General features: G+C 34.0%; 1 protein-coding gene across 2 annotated transcripts in view; it reads left to right on the top strand.

Moving 5' to 3' along the window:
• The window catches only part of LOC139588992 (long-chain fatty acid transport protein 6-like), a 35,646-nt gene extending 26,393 nt beyond the window's left edge, over positions 1 to 9,253 (top strand). For both annotated transcript variants that reach the window (XM_071424907.1, XM_071424908.1), the window contains 5 exons: positions 1,049 to 1,139; positions 3,486 to 3,684; positions 4,020 to 4,117; positions 5,941 to 6,071; positions 8,536 to 9,253. In XM_071424907.1, coding sequence (XP_071281008.1) covers positions 1,049 to 1,139; positions 3,486 to 3,684; positions 4,020 to 4,117; positions 5,941 to 6,071; positions 8,536 to 8,712 — 696 coding nt within the window. In that variant the 3' untranslated portion in view covers positions 8,713 to 9,253. The remainder of the gene's footprint in view (positions 1 to 1,048; positions 1,140 to 3,485; positions 3,685 to 4,019; positions 4,118 to 5,940; positions 6,072 to 8,535) is intronic.
• Positions 9,254 to 17,768: the final 8,515 nt, after the last annotated feature.

The raw sequence follows: 17,768 nt of genomic DNA, 5'->3' as shown, positions 1-17,768 counted from the left end.
GACTGGGTAATGACAATTCTTATTAAAGTTTACTAATCATCCTGAAAACCCATGATGAGGCCAGAAACTAGTTTTGATTTGACTTTTTGTATGAATCAGGAGATAGATATTCCAAAGCAAACTTACACAAATTTGTTCTTTGGCTGCATCTTCATTCATTAAAACTAGCATCACATTTTCTCTGAAATAAGATTAGCAAAACAAAAAAATACCAAAATTCTCAGCAAATAGAGGAGAAAAATGTTAATATCTAAGCTATACCTTTACATATACAACCACTGTTTAAACTCTCTGTGTTTCTACCATAAAAACACCTTGACAGTCTCAAATGCTTTTCCAATTTGTACAGTTTCTGTGAATCATGAACATTATACTACAATGAAATACTATTTAAACAATACTAAAGATTCAGATCAGTTAAGATCAAGACCAGATTAATGACTTCCAAATTATTTCTGCTTTATACCCGAGATGTCAAAAATGCCTTGGCATGATGATGATAACAACTCTGCAAGACTTTCAATCTTCTAGCAATCTTAACCATGTGGATGGAGAATTGAGGCAGGAAAGACTAATCAGGTCATTAAGTTGAAAGTTTCCATTTGCATCTGTCTGGTGTAATTTTTGAGATGTCTGTAAATTTATTTTGGATTTTTTTTTGTCAGAGAATCATCTTGATTTGCATTTTGGCAATATTAGAAATGGATGGCAGTTTTAAAGCAAAACTGACAATTTGATCAAATGCACTTTATCCTTCATATAAATTATTTGAATCTGACCCTACTCTTAGACAAGGGCTTCTTTTTATCAGTAAAGGAGATGAACACTCGCCTGTATATGTATACTTAGTATTGCTTATCATGATATAAACACTTTGTGACAATTGCCTCTTAGAATACTGTCAGTTTATTTCAGGCTGTCTCAAGTCTTCAAAAGTCAATAGGGACTATTCATTAATTTAAAGCAATTTTTATCAAATCTAGAAAATTAGTAGGAAAGAGGTGTTTTTAGGTATGCATGTGTGCTTTTTTCTTTTTTTTTTTTTTAGTTTCTACATTCTTTTGAGTTGTTGAAATATGATGTCTGGAAACAAGAACTTATAAAAGATGAAAATGGAAGGTGTAAGAAAGCACCCATTGGTAAGGAAAAATATTAGTTATCTATTAACTAGCAGATAACTCAATTTAGAGGATGCTATTTCTGTAAGCAACAGATTTTTGACATACACCTAGAACTTGAAAATAGAAAAAATAGGAAAATAGGTCCAAACAGAGATCTGTTGCTAATATATGCAATAATATATCCAAATATTTATAAATTAACCCAAAATAAAAAATTGCAATCATATAAGAACATTAGTAATATTTGGGACCCATAATATTTTTATTCTCACTTGAGAAGAACTTGTTCCTATTCCTGGAAAAATCAGATTTTTTTCAGTGCTTCTTTTTTTTTTTAATGAAAAAATAAATAAGGTACAGTAATTCCCAGCTATGTTGTGCTCTGAGGCCAGATGTTTAAAGATGCTTTCTAAGTTTCAGATTTAAAATTCTGATGAAGAGCAGAAAAATTTCAAATTGTGGATCATATTTTTATGATTAGTGACAAAACCAGATTTATCATTTTAGTACCTAGAGTTACACAGACTGTCCAAAATCCTACTTAAAATGGAATACTCCACCTCAAAGAGTTGAAGCTCCCAGACTGAAAATAAGGTAGCCTCCTAGCTGAGAATATCCTTGAGAAAAATCCTCAAAATTGAGTCTCACCAAAGACAGCACTGCATTTATCGAAGCCACATCAAATATTCATGTGCCTGTGTACACATGCATGAATCCATCTGTGTCAAAGTTATCAGTTCTGGGGAAAAGCTCTTTAACACCACTAGTTTTAGTATGTAGATTTAATTATCATAGAGATAAAAATCCTGAAGGTAGAAGAGAGGCTTGTACAGATGACCTAAATGATAGCAGGTTAAGATAATGTCAGATCTCAATGACATACAGTAGTACTGGTCATCAAATCAGCAATTATTATTGCTTATATTTGATAATATAACATATTGTATTATATTGTATTATATTGTATTATATTGTATTATATTGTATTATATTGTATTATATTGTATTATATTATATTATATTATATTATATTATATTATATTATATTGTTATTTTATGGTAGTAGTACAGGAAAAAAATAGTAGCAATCTTCTATTTTTTACTGATAAAATATTATTTGCTGACAATGTCCAAATCAAGAAAAATTATTTTTTTTTCTTGAAAGGAGCTTGCTTCCTCACTACAGTCACATTAGAAACTGCACAAAAAATTATTGTGTTCTCAGTGAAATTGATAAAATTCCCAATTTCATGACACAACTAGAAAAATTTTGCAGGTTATTACACATATTTTTTAGGTAACTCTGAAGCTGTCACTGGATGTAATGTGAGATAGTAATGACAGTAAATTCACAAAATGGACTGGAGGATCCTTCTGTAAAAATGACTTGGGGTTAGCGCAGCTCCGTTTTGTTCGGTTGTTCTTTTGTTATAAATTATGCATTGTATTTGCAGCAATGCCAGCTCCTCTTCTGAAAGGTAGTATGAGCTTTCATTCCATTTTCCATATTGAGTGTTCAAAAAAATGAAGAGGATTAAATTTAGGATGCAGAAATTCAGCTATGAAGAAAATTATTTGTTGGAAAACATCTCCTTACATCTTCTGAAGGAGTAAAATAAAAGTTTTTTGAAGATGGAATTATCTTTTAACATCAGCAGCACATTGAGAACAAAGCCACTAGTTATCACAGATAAGGAATAATAAAAGGAACATGTTTAAAGGGCATTCTGAATCAATTCCAGTGCAGTCAATGGAAGTTTTGTCCTTGTTATAAATAGGACTTAGGCAGCAACAAGGAGTGATGCCCAGTAGGGATATGCTTCAAACCCCAGAGACCCCTTGATGATCAGGGGCGCACATTGTGGGTTACAACTTGTTTTGTCACACCAGCACACCAGTGCTAAGGCAGTAGCATCCCTATCCTCTGGAACTCCTCAAAGCCCTCAAAAATCTTAGGTACCATATATTTTGCCTCTACACATATTGTTTGACTACCATCACCCTTTTCTAACTACATAAAGATAAAGGATAAACAAAGATAAATCATCTTTTCAATGGGTAAATGCTTTTACCAGGTAAGTGATGTACAACACACTCCAAAGATCTCTTCCCTGTGGTCCAGATTTTTGGAAGAGAAGGAAGCAAACTTATGTTCCCTTTTCCACTCACCCATTTCTTCTGTTCAGGGAAGAACTAAGGTAATGTAGCAATAAGACACATAAAACTAATGTGGCTTTCCAAAGGATTTTTAATATGATAATTTATGCTCTTAGTAGCTCACTCTATACATGTTTATATATACGTCTCTCTCTCTCTCTAGATATATATATGTCTATATATGTTTCCCCTTTTCATGGCCTGCAGGTAAACCTGGTCTTTTAGTTTTTCAAGTTACTGAGGATGGCCCATTTTCTGGATATGTTGGAAATAAAGAAGCCTCAGAGAAGAAACTCCTGCGTAACGTGTTTGTGGATGGAGATGTGTATCTTGACACAGGGGACCTCCTAGCGATGGATGAGGATGGGTTCCTCTACTTCACTGACCGGGTGGGAGACACTTTCAGGTATAGCACAAAGTTAAGAGTAAATCCATGGAGCGTGGAAGAAATCACACATATGCAGGCCTGGATGACACAGGTCAGACTCAAACATGATGAATGTCAACTTTGTTTAAACAAAATCACTAAGGATAGGAATCAAGTCCACCAAAGTGCACTCCAACATATTGGATTTTTTCAAATTTGGCATTTCTTGTATCACTGGGCTTTCAAATAAGATGGCACTAAAACAGATTCTTCAGTTAAGAATGTAGCCCACATTAAAAGTAGTCCTCTGTCACATATAGGATAAAACATGTATAAGCTAACATCTGTATTAATATAAGAAATATTTTCAACAGGTGGAAAGGAGAAAATGTTGCCACTTTAGAAGTTGCAGAGATCATTGGTATGATGGATTTTGTCCAAGAAGTTAACGTTTATGGTGTAAGCGTAAAAAGTAAGACATTCCCTATAGTTTAAGAACATAAAATGAAGAGAGTAATTTCTTACTATAACTTTTCTGTTCTTGCAACTGCATGCACAAGTACATGTAAGGATATAAGTAGTTTCAGCTTGGCAATTCAGGCTTTTCTACAGCTTTTGAAATTTCAGTTACAGTAAAATGCTGCATTTAATAAACATGACATGCTGAAATTTTGTAATGAATGGAAGAAAAATTTGGATAAATTAAAAAATGTAACAGAAGTGAGAAATATGAAGTGAGAAATACAAAGTTATGAACTATGCAAGACTTCTCTTAGGCTACAGGCTTTCATCTGAAAAATGGTAAGATACAGTATATTAAAAGATAATGTCTGACACCACTATCTTATGAGTACTGTCCAAGAACACATATTTTTTTTTGAAATTGGAATGTTCTCAATCATATATGACGCTTCATAAAAATATAAAATATCATGCTGAAAAGCTGTAGGAAACCAAATAACAAAATATAAAAATTTCTCAGAAGATGCAGCCATTGAAAAAACGGGTTGAGGAAGACAAATTTTTTGTGGTGCTGAGTAACTGTTCATTATTTCCTTTGGAGGCAAATAAAGTCTAGTATTAAAAGAAACTAGTCACATGAAGAAGGAGCTGTCAAGAGACAGCACTCAGAGATGGGAAACACAATGGATTCAAGGAAAGAGGATGCATAAAAATAAAATTAAAAGGCCATCATCTGAATGGCTGATCAGCAGATGGCAGTCGTGCAGTGCATGCAAATAAAACTGTAGTCTAATGTTCAAAGCATCTCTCATTATCATCTACAGTTGGAGCTGATGGGGGCTCCTCGAAAGGGTTATTGCTACCTCAGGCAGTAAATAGCACATAAAAAAATGCCTCAAGATTCACATCAATTTTTGGTTGTAGTGTCAATAACATCTAGACAGCGTGGTATTTCATATTTCTGTATTGACTTGAGTCTCAAATATTGCCATAACAAACTTCACAGCATATCACCAGTTCAGTAACAGCAGATTCATTTTCAGGAAAAGGAATACCCATATTTTTTCTTTCCTGTGCCTTTAGGCAGACCTCAAGGCTGCTCATTTTTCTGAACAGATTTAACTGTGGCAGTTGATTTCTTCCAACTCAGATATTTTCTCCACTTAAATTTTTTTCTTGTGTTTCAATAAATAGATTGCAGGAACTATGTCTGGTACATATTTTTGAAAAGGGTTTTGTTTCAGTTTGCATGTCAAACATAATTGGATGCCTGTAATTTACTAGGAATCACCTTTTTTTGTGACAAATTTTTCTGTGGGACGGGGTACAAAGCACTCAGCACTGCCTTTACAGTGTACAATAGGCATTTAACTTTATATAGAACAAGTACAGTGTTATACATGTTTAGATCCATGTATTGCATTAGTCTTTGTGTGGGTGCATTCAGGTTCTCTTTTTAATTAATGCTCCCTCTGATTTGATTAGGTCATTATATTACCAGTGTTCAGGTAGGAATAAAACCTAGCAGGCAGTTCCAGCTACAGAGAATTCCCAATAAAAAGACATCAGTGACTTTTTTTAATTGAATAAACCCACTGAAAGTAACTTTTAAAGTTCTCAAATACCATGTATAAATAAAATAAGTAAAGTAATAAAATATCATAAACCTTATAAATAAAATATCATGTACTTTATACTCAGTGATGTCTGAGAAAACAGGATGGATATTTCACAATATCAATTTATTTGTTCTAAATATTATTGAATACCCCCAAATGTTACAAAACATTCACATATGCTCTTACTTGTCATACTATTTTTCTAATTTTTTAGATTATGAAGGAAGAACAGGGATGGCAGCTATTGTGCTTAAACGATACCACAACTTTAATGGAGAAAGACTTTATAAGCATGTTGAGGACTTCCTTCCAAGTTATGCCCAACCACGCTTTGTGAGAATCATGGTAAGACAAAGAAATATGTTTCTTATTTTATGTAAGATGCTGTGTTCTTTGTACAAGCATGACACTGAGGGTGATGCAGATGTATCTCAGCTTTACAATGACTCTCAAACTGAGTCACAAATTTTTAAAAGTACACATAAAAGTCCAGTGTTCAAGCAAAACTACAGCTTGCATAACTTTATAAAGACAACATGGCCCCCCATCCAGATGTGAGAGAATAAGGTGTCTGCCACTTGTATTTATCTTCTGTCTGATTTGACAATTGGTCACTTCAACCATGGAATGCAGAATGCATTTTACAAACAGTTTAAATAATTGAAAACAAAAGGAAATAGTACCCTAAATTACTGTTCCTATGATGGTTATTATGATGAATTTTAGCAAATATATGATGAATTAAACTTCTATTTTGTTTTATGGAACCATCCATACCTAAGAATCCTAGATGGGATTAGTAACTTTGCTGTTGGATTTTGCTTCAAAGTTCTTTAACCAGTGTTTTCTTCTTGTCAATAGAAGACTAAGCAAACATATGTGTAGCCTTACTCATAAGAGTTCTTCGTATAACAGGGTGACATGATCCATTTCAAACATTTTCCTGATGTGGCTGTCCTTGAAGTGATTATTATCCACTGTTACTGACAAGGCACCAAAGAAATACTGGGTTATTTACAACAGATAGTAAAAGTTTTATGGAGATTTCCTAATGTGAGAATTAAAATGCACTCGCATGTTTTAAAGAACAAAGGCAGAACTGGGATACAATTCTTTTTTTAATGTCCACTTTAAAAGTACAAGGATTGTACCCTTTGTGAGCACCCCACAGGCTGATCTGCAACCAGGCAGGAGAGCATGAACTCCAGAGGGTAGGAAAAGGCTCCACATTACATCATCTCAAAGTTTGTAGCTCACAGTTTTCTGCTGTTTGGGGATGCTGAGAGGCAGTTTTACTTTTCCCTAAATACTGATAAATAGTCAAAAAGGTTCAAATTGAAGAATTTAGAGATTGAGAAAACCTTTTTTTTTCACTAACAGATTACTGTACTAAGTAAATGTACCTTCACATGCAGTAAGCATAGGTTATACTATCTGTGGGGCTTCAGGAGACAACTGGTGTCTTCTGGGAAAAGCTTTTGGAACAGATCTGTCTTTACAGTTCCACTAGATTGAGTAAATCTATACAGTGCTCCAAGGTTTATATGTGTGGAACCAATTAAACCTGTTTGCATTTATTGGTTCTCTGACTAAATCGTTTTTACGTAGCTGAGGAGGAGCCAAAGTAAACAAAGTTTCTAGCAGTACTAATTAACTAATATTTACACATGTGCAAATTTTTATAAAAGAAAACAACTTCAATTTTTTTTAAAAAAATCAAAATGAGAAAAAATGGTTGTTGCTTTATAAAATGTCTTAGGGGAGTATAGCAGCATAGTTCAGTATATGCTGAACTCACAATTTTCTGTTTGGAAGAAAATTTATTCCCTTCTCTAGGTCCTGAGAAAGAGGTCACCCTGATCAACAGTGACAAACAAATACTACTTGAAATTCTCATGCAATATTGGATTAAAACCAAAATCATTCTTGAAAAATTTTCAGTAGTCCTTATGTAGTTTTTTCTAATATAACTTACAATTATGGTTGACTGTTTTTGTGCAAATCAGACAGACTGATTTTCTGTTCTCAGTATCTTCCACTAGATTCTAAAAGAATAGCAGAGGCCCGGGGACAAGGATGCAAAAAACCAGGGGACTCCAGGGCTCTGTTATGTTTTCCACCTGATTTTTTTTAACTTCCTTCCAACAAGAACTAAAAAGTGGATCTTTTCAGCATGGGAACTAAAATGAAATGTTCACTGTATTGAAAACACATACAAGTAATAACAATGCTTGAGAACAGTCTGTTTTAAACTTTTCTCTAAATGTAAACAACATTTGAAAGGCAATTTATTTATATACCACTTCTGCTCAAATACACCAACCATTGTGTTCAGAACAACTTGTTCATGAATTTGCATTTTAATAATTGCTGTATAGAAACTCCTTATACAGGCAAATAAGACAAGAAGGCATTTAACATTGTTGGGTTTAATGTTTTAAATTTAGCAGTAGGAAATCAGAAGAGAGCCAATATCACAAAATCAGTCAGCTCTTTGCAGAGCGAAACAAATGTTCCATACTCTACTGATTTTGTGGTGGACTGCCCTAAGGAAAGATAAAAGAAAATTGCATATATTGAAACAGAAACTTGCTATCTTGTGTGTTGCTTTAGTAGGAAAATTAATAAGAAAAAATATTCATTTAGATTTAGATTTAGATTTCACTGCACTTGTGAATCTGATAATTGTTTAACTGAAGAAATTGTATAGTAAATTGTATGATATATTTAATTCAGTAAGTACATCATAATTTCACTCATATAGACTGAAATGGAATATTGCACCTTACTTGAACTATTTCTTTCATAGGATGTTATGCAAGTTACTGCAACTTTCAAGCATCAGAAAATGCATCTGGCAAATGAAGGATTTAATCCAGAAATTATATCTGAACCTCTGTATTTCATGTATGAACCTGCACATTCTTATATTCCTTTGACAAGAGAGAAATACCAGAAGGTGGTTTCTGGTGAAATACGTTTATAAAGCATAGACATAAAATTACTCTATAATACAGAAAATTTCAGATATACTCCTGAAACCATTTCAGGAGGAGCCACTATGCAGTATTTGTTTTAAAAACATAAGATATTCAAGTTAATCTTATGGTATTAAAATCTGTCACTTCCAAAGATACAGACACAATAGTTATGTGCATTGTGTAGGCTGCACTGCATCTGCTCATATTATTTCCTCACGCATGGGCTTACATATGCAAATTTTTATTTTACATTTCTCACTGATTCAAATTATTTTTGTCTGAGCCACCGCTAACCTAGCTGAATATTTTACACACATACATTTTATTCTGACTCTGCTTTTAAAAATAATAAATAATTAGATCAATAATGTCCTAGGCATTAATAAAGTGAGCCATCAGAAACATAAGCAAAATACTGCACAAGCACTGCATGTAGACCTCAGTTAAATGTTTGACAATTATACAATGTAATATTTAATTGCAGTATTTTATGTGATGCTCAACTTCAGGCTTTTATGGAAAATAAACATTCAGTGGTGAAATATACTTGTAGTATTTAGTGTACATTATTTTCCACAATTTACACCAGAACACAGATTATTTGCAAAAATTCAAAAGAGATAATGGTACATTATCTCTTCTTTAACTTACCAGCTGTCATATTCCTGAAGCTGAATTCTCATGAAAATGGGACAAAATTTACTATAGCTTCTAGGTTTTACTGGAAGTGAACATCTAGAAACTCTCATAAGGAGCTAAAAAGTTTCAAAGGCAGAATCAAATCAGAGAATGTAACATTAGCATACCTGCTGGACGTACTTTCCTTGAGTATACATATCTGGTTTCATTTAAAAATCAAACAAGTCTTCACTTATGTGAGGGAAAACCTCCCTCCTGTACAATTCCCTGAACTCATATGACCTTTTGCCTGGATTAATAAAATACCTGTACGATAAAGCTAATGCTCATCCCAGTTAGAGCCTTACAGACTTGCATGATTTCCCCAAGCATAAGACTTATTTTTTCTTAGTTTTCAGTATGTGCTATTACTACCACTGCTAACTCTGCTACTTCTGCCATAATGCAGTGACGCATGGTAACTGACCCAAACACCTTTGGTGCCTTGTAGAGCACAGGACACAAGCAGCCCCACACCAAAAGAGCCCATCACCTAAAGTAAGGAGCAATTTAACTAACAAAGGAACTCTGTTATGATCACAAAGGTCCAAACCCCTTGGTGATACCATGTATCTCTCAAGATCCTCTGCCATTCCACATCACAGAAGTGCGTGTGACAGAAGCAGATGCAGCTTGAGGTCTGGAAGGCAGTGAGTGTGGGCAGAACTGGACAGATGGCATCCAGCACACCAGACACACCTAGGGCACACCAACATCTCCTATGAGACATAGGAGCTTGGAGTGAGAGAAGCAGAACTGCAAATAAAAATCTTTACTTTTAAGAATTGTCCATTTGTGGACTGGGAAGAGTACTGAACATAATACAGGTTTGAGGAAGGCCCGAGGAATTTCAACGGTTTGAATCCATTATGGGACTCTATAGCACCCCAGAAAATCTCCTTTGACTGAGACAGTAAACTTCTGATGTCCTGCCCAGTTTCTGGGAATCCTATTATCAAGAAAGGAAGGGATTGCTTATTCATAACTGTTGAATATAGTGGTTTCTCCAACTACTTCTACTGTGGTCTTCTAACACATGAAACAATAGTGCTCATCTAGAACTCTTCTTATAAGCTGACACATTATTTCCAAAATGTCAATAATTGTCAAAACATGACAGAATATTGAGACAGCTGTGAATTGGCTATAAATAAAATACTTGTATTTTGCCTACCATCTAAAGGTTTATATAACTATGCATACATGTAACTCTTAAACATGTAGAACATTAAATTTTTATGAGGACTATCCCTATATAACTGCTGTTACCAATACACTTGATTAAGTTTGCAGCATTTACAAAGCTCCAAAAGCCTCAGAAAAAAGTGTCATTTTCTCCCTTTATTTGTATTAAGGAGATGCCCTGCAAACTGCTGTCTTACTGCCAGTTATTTCTTCTTTTCTCCTTTACCCTTTTACTCTCTGCACTTAATTACTTCCCAACATTCATTCTTCAGAAAAGGTTAAAATAGAGCACAAGACAACGATCACATCTACCAGGATCTAAGCAAGAGATGGTTGAGGAATGGGTCTCTTACACCACAAAATTACTGTGGTTTCAAGATCCATACGAAATGTCCCATGCATGTGCAGAGAAGGATGACTACCTATTTACTCTTAAGCATTTAAATCCTTTCCTTCCTCACCTGTTGTTATAAGTTATTTTTTGAGCTTTCAAAAGTCGTTTCCTCTCATTTCCACAGAGCAGAAAAAAAGGATATGAGAAGAAAACTAAGAAAGTGAGCAACTATTTTTGCTACAGAATTTTAAAAAACTAAAATTTTAGAATATAACCCAGTTATACCAGTTAATAAAGTGGTCTTCCATATAGAAGACACAATAGGAGAAATCAATGTGAGGGAAGAAAAGGAACAGCAACATTAAATGAAATATGGCTTTAATGCTGATCATGTGCTTAAGAGGCTCTCCAAGTCTACAACTCAATCCTATGAGTGGCTATTCCTCTCTGGAAGGGCAAACGTTTTTAATGTTAAAGTCCTAGATCAAATGTTCCACAAAGCAGAATGCAGATTATGCCTGCTAGTCTCCTTATTACTCTATTTTGAGCCAAGACACAGAAGTAAGTTTTCATATTTGACAGCTACTAAAAAATGAATTGGGATACTATTCTCTACATACTATAATAAGAAGTATAATGTTATATATTTACTATATAGTGTATAATACTAAATTTAAATAAATAGCTGACACTTCAAAATTTATGATTTTTAAAAAAAAACACAAACCACCAACAATCTCTTACATCTAAAATGCGTTATTTAAGACAAGTTCTTTCTTTTCCCTCAAAAATTTGAAGTATCTCACTTCTCTGGTGCTTATGCTACTAAAAAAGCATTGCAGCTCCCTAAGGTATATTAGTTAGGTTCAGAGTTAAAGCAAATATATATACATGTACTATTGTATTATCTGGATATTAAAAGGATTAATGCCTCAAACCCCCTCAAAATGAGGGGTTTTTTTTTACATTAACAAAGCATTTCAGTATTTAGTGTATGTTTCCTTGCTACAGTGAGATGCTATAAGGAAATTTTTCAGTTATTCAATCACATTTTTAAAAAAAACTTCACTCTGAATTTCACCAAAGGAAAATTAAACTCCTTTATATTTCCTTATTGGGTCATACCATACTCCAGGGAATCAAATTGTTTTGAAGGGAAATTGAGCATAATAATTACAGCACAATAAATAATTAATGGCACTGTGGTATGAGTTTATGGGTTCTACATATGTCAAGAATAAAATAGATTCCAGGTAATGGCATGTAACAAGAAGCCAAATAACAGATACATTTCTTGTTATACTTTGGGGCTTTATTACTTAAAAACAAATATCAGTAGATTTAAAATATAAGAGGCTTTAGAGACTTTTAGAGATAGTCTTTATAACCTCCTTATAAAGATTTCTTCACAATATGAATTTTCCACCTGGAAGTATGTGTTATGTTAGCAGTTTCAATCTCATAATAGCACACAATTTTCCCCAGACTTTTTGTCTTATTCAGTGTGGCATGTGGTAACCTGAACTTGCTTAACAGTTCAGTAGCCTATGTGGCACTTACTGACCCATGCATGCAGTTATTTTTATCTTCACTGATGATAGCAATTACTTTACATTAATTGAAATAATTAATTTCTTTGTAAGCCTTTCAAATCCCATGCTACTTACTTTAAAAATATCCAATGCATACATCTGCATTGGATAAAAGCCCTGAAAGTATAGAGAACAAAAGTACTGAAGGCAAATTTAACCTATCTGCTATCTATAGGGACTAAACCAGATACCTAAACTGAGGCATTTTAGTACCCTGGGGATGCATGATGCTTTTAAGTACCACTGCACACTTCTGTTTCATTTATTTCAGTATGAGCACTTCATAAAAAAAAAACAAGATGGAAGGAAATACTTTGGTAAGAATGTCACAGAGTTGGTACTTCTAAATGCTGGTTATGGGACATAAGTGTAGAATTGCCCTTTGGATTCCTGAAAATTTCAGCCTTGAGATATATTTTGAAAGAGATCTATATACAGACAAAAATAAAACTGTTTAAGTATGAACACTGAATTTATTTTAAAATATACTTCTTAGAGAAATGAATATTATTAAATACTGGAAATTATCAGTAAGGCAAAATGAACACATAGTCTTCATACCTGGGTGAATAGCATCTCAGAAAGAAATAGTATTACATCAGAAGGGACAAATCTAGGAAATGACTACTTTCTCACATTTAAAAATAAGTTATAAGACTTCTACTAGGAAACATTTTACATTGCCATTACATTACTTTTTAATTATTAATTTACAATTTGCTAAATTACAAGGCATATTACACTTCAGGCAGCTAAATAACATCACCAGTCAATCAGTCTTACTTATTTCCTAACAAAATAATTCTGAATTTTAAGACTTTGCTGTTTACTTCCAATAAGGTAGTTGAAGCCCTAAAATACACATGTATGTGAGATTAGCATTAGGGGATTTTAAAGAATGCTTAGATGTATAGGTTATTGGACGTCACTAAAACTATTTGAATGAGCCTCAAAAACTCTAAGTATTTCTATTGTTTCTACTACATGAAAATCAGACACACAAAGAAACATCAGCTAAAAATCTCACTGAGTGCTTGAAAGTATGACAGGACATGTGCATGCAGTTGCATCCAGAAGGACTTATTTCAGTTTTTCCTGGTCCACCTAATTTCAAGTGTACTTTGTCCCATTAATATTTGTCACCAGTTGTGCAGATATTCCTCATGAAGCAGAAATCTTCTTCCTCTCTTGGATTTGAATGAATGCAATGTGTGAATCACCTGTTGAAGGTAAATGGGCCTCTCTAAAAGTTAATAAATTTTATTCTCACTACAACTTGGAGAAAGACAAAGCATAATACAAATTCTTGTGTTGGGGCACGGAAGTGCCCAGTGATTCTACCTCCTTCCTATTCCAGTATGTATGTAGGTCAAACTCAACTGTATTTCTACAGTTTTGAGCAAAAACTAAACCTTCTAATTTCAAACTTAATGACAAAATGGAAGAATTGATTGTATGTGGTGTTGTTGGGTTTCTATTCTATAAACTCAAATCACAGAACAGTATCACATAACACCTTAGAAACTTGGCAGAATTAACTAGAAGAGTTTTCATTTTCTTGTTCGACTCTTCGCTATCTTAATCGTACTCTTTTTTATGCAGTAGGTGGCCAGAATGAGTGAGTGAGTGAGTGAGTGAGTGAGTGAGTGAGTGAGTGAGAAGGAGTTTGGGCTGTAGCTTCTTATACTATTTTTGGCTAATAGTGAACTTCCAGAAAACTTTCCAGGTTGACTTCCATTTTTCTGATTTACAGTAAGGCAACCAAGATTATTTTAGCAGAACAACTGATGAACTGTATTAATCCTTCTGGTTTACTCCTCCAATAGTCAGGAAGTATTTTCTGATCTTTATTGTTGCTTCGCACACCCAGTCATTCACTCATGTCATGTATCTAATTCTGAATTCTATTACTGTTCTATTGTGCAGAGTCTAAAAAAGAGCAGATGTTCCTTGTTGATAGGGAACCAACATTCATTTTTTAAAACAGACAGGTAAAACCCATAAAGCAGCAGTAGACATTTGAAGCACTTTTATGAGCAAATGAATAATCTTGTGACCCTAGCAGAAAAGGTAAAAAAATCTCATAGAATCTGGCTTGCAGAAGATACCAAATGTGCAGTCCTAGCTTCAAAAAAGAATTGCTGTAGGCACATGAAAGCATAAATGTTTACTCAAAACATGGAAACATGACCATGCTATTCTTTTTCTCCATGTGACTCTTCTGAGTTCTGTTTTAAAAGTGCCTGCAGGTGGAATACCTCCAGCTGTAATCTGGACAAATCTCTCTAGCCACTTGGAACCAACTTTCACTTAGGAGGCTTCAAAGAAAACTGCTGCTGCAGAAAGAGGTGATGATTTCCTTTGCTATTAATCTATTTTTAGCTTGTGCTGTAGTAGAATATCAGGGTATGACAGACCAGCATCATTTTTTTCTAGAATGAAATTGGAGTCATCCTGTGAGATATGTTCCCGCACAGAGAAAAAAACCCCAAACAACAAAATACACAATTCCAAAATTTACAATACAAATATCTATGATCAGACTGTGATATGTCCTAGCAGAGTCCAGAAAAAATGCATAGCTGAGAAAGCAGTACTGATTGAAGGCATGTTTTAACAGATAGAAGATTAGCAGAGGAAGTATGGGCAGATCTGGGGACTGAGAACTTAATTTTTCCAGTTCAGAATTGCATTAAATTAGACTAGAGGTGTTTCCTTGTGACGCATTTTGTGTGCTTTCATGGAAGTATCTGAAAAAAATAAAGAAGGTCTAAAAAAAGAATGTATTCATAGTGACATCAGACCTAGCCACCTACACCTCATCAGTAGTGAGATTTCTGTGACCATTTGGAAGGGTATTAATACCTTCCCATTAACAAATTCTGTAGCAATTTTCAAGTTTGGTACCTAAGATTTCCAAGAAGTATGAAGAGTTTTAGTGCTGGAATAGATTGTATAGGCAGAGCACAACAGTAGCTTTTTTAATTAATTAAGCCTTAGCTCAAGAAATGGCACAGCATGACCAGTTTCTTGGTTTCCAGAAATAGAGGAGATCAGCTGGATGTATGACAAAGTAGACATAAAGTAGATAAAGTTGCAAGAATTAATGTGACATTAAGGCAGAGCCTGGCCTGAACAGATTTTTAAAGAGAAGGTCTTTGGGTTTAGGTGAAAGAAAATCATATAGAAATGCCCAAAGAAACAAACACCAACCAACAAGAAAGTACTCATATTGGTAAAACCAGCTCAGTAGTTCTGAAACAGTACATTTTTGTCTTTAAAAATCCATACGAGCATAACATTAATTGAATGGAGGGTTTATTTGGAGTAAACTCCAAATGGAGTAAGCTCCATTTATAGAATATGGCTAGCCTCTGATCCATGATTCCATAAAACTTTCAGATTCACACATCATAAACATGTTTCACTTAAAACCACAAGAGCTACAGACTGAACTTTTTAAACAGAGACTTACAGGATCCTCAAGTAAAGCATGGTAGTAGACATTAGAGCAGAAAAAAGTTCAACAAAACAGTTCAACAACAAGACATGAGTAAGCATTTTTCTTTACATAAGACTTTTTTTTATGCAGGGATCAGGTGCAGGAGATGCAGAGGAGAGTAAGTAAGTCTCCAAACTGGCAGTCTTTCCATGAAGGCAAGAAACTCTGTTATTAATTAATTCATTCTCCCACAGCACTTTTGCAATAACCTGTCATACTTTAACTTATCAGTCAAAATTTTACTCAGGAAAGATCTTTATATGACTAAACCCAGACATTTGCAGGTTTCATTTAGCAGTGGTTCAAAGGCCAAGGATAAACATTTTACTTTATCATGACTGATTTTCTTTGGAACTTTGTGAGGCTGTTTTGGGGGAACCTCTAGTTATATCACTAAAAGTAATACCCTGCACAGGTTTCAGTAGGAAAATCTTCTGTATTACAACTTCTCATTCTATGAAGTTTTAGACATTAAAAAAATTGTTTTTAAATAAAAGAAAGTGTAATTCCACTCCTTTTGTTGGCAAGAGAAGTGTACAAATTGAGGCATTTAAAAATTTATATCTGATTGTAACATTAAAATATTCTTCATAAGTATACTTTTATGTATAAGAATATTCTAAAATATTCTTATACATAAAAGTATACTTATGAAGTATATTAAGACCACCTGCTTGTGTACATTCCCCTCTGCAGGTGGGTGTCAACTATTACAGAAAACAACAAAAGCTGCTAAAGGAGCAAATATTAAAGGCAGGGGGCAGGGGGCCTGAACTTCACCTTTAAAAAAATCTTTATTTTTACTTGCAAGGTTTTAGATGTTCTTGAAATTTTATTCTTCAGCAGTAGTAAATCTATTCTCAATATAACAAGATAAGAAGCCTATGTTATTGCTATTTTTTTTTTTTTATATTACAACCATTACCTTATCAGGGCCAAAGTTGATTTTAACTGTAATTCAGCTATGCTTTTGGTTTAGTTCTTCATACTCACAACCAGGGTTAAATTTTTAAAACTACACAGAAATTAAACAAAATATAATCCAGGGTAAAGTAGATGAATGCAAAGAAGAAAAATGAGAACTACTATAAATTACATAGATTTTAGAAATCTCTGACAACAGAACGGAGGATGTCCAATTGCAGGTACACACCAGAAAGAGAGGGGTCTTTACTTCAGCTGAGGTTTTGGAGTAAAGTGAAACACGTTCATTAAAACTATATGGCTGTCCAATATATGTTCAACTACTCAACACTTTTTCAGAGCATGCCAAATGACCAGTGTCTAAAAGGGGAAAAAAACTTTAGAATTTACACAGCAGTGGGGATAGAAGAATGGAAAATGTGAGTACTGCTTAACTCAACAAAATTAAGATCAATTATGTAGCTTTCTTAGACTATTCCTTACATTCTAGAGGTGACACCAAGTAGGACACTCTGTAAGGATTTGTTCAATAAAAGTAATGAAAAAATATGAAGCTAGAAAATAGTCTCTCAAAGTCTGGAGACAGTGTTAATTTCTGCATCTCACAATGATGAGGTCATCAGCAAGTTGCTTTGAGTGTTATGCGTATAAGCATGCTAAAAATGTTCGTGTGCTAGCACAGCTAGGTACATGTAGAGGCTTGAGAGAGAGTTGGACTACACTCTACCCCAAGGGACATTGAGACAGACTGTGCTGCTGTACATTTTAATCTGCTCTGTAGAAAATGGATCTTCAGCAAGAAAGAAAAAAAAAAAAGCAAATATAGACAGTATATCAGGGAGAGAA

This window comes from Agelaius tricolor, unplaced genomic scaffold (genome assembly GCF_023055355.1).
Source record: "Agelaius tricolor isolate 1412-34295 unplaced genomic scaffold, bAgeTri1.0.p SCAF_4, whole genome shotgun sequence".
NCBI lineage: Eukaryota > Metazoa > Chordata > Aves > Passeriformes > Icteridae > Agelaius > Agelaius tricolor.
Note: the sequence above shows the minus strand (reverse complement) of the source record. Positions and strands in the feature narration are given on the sequence as shown.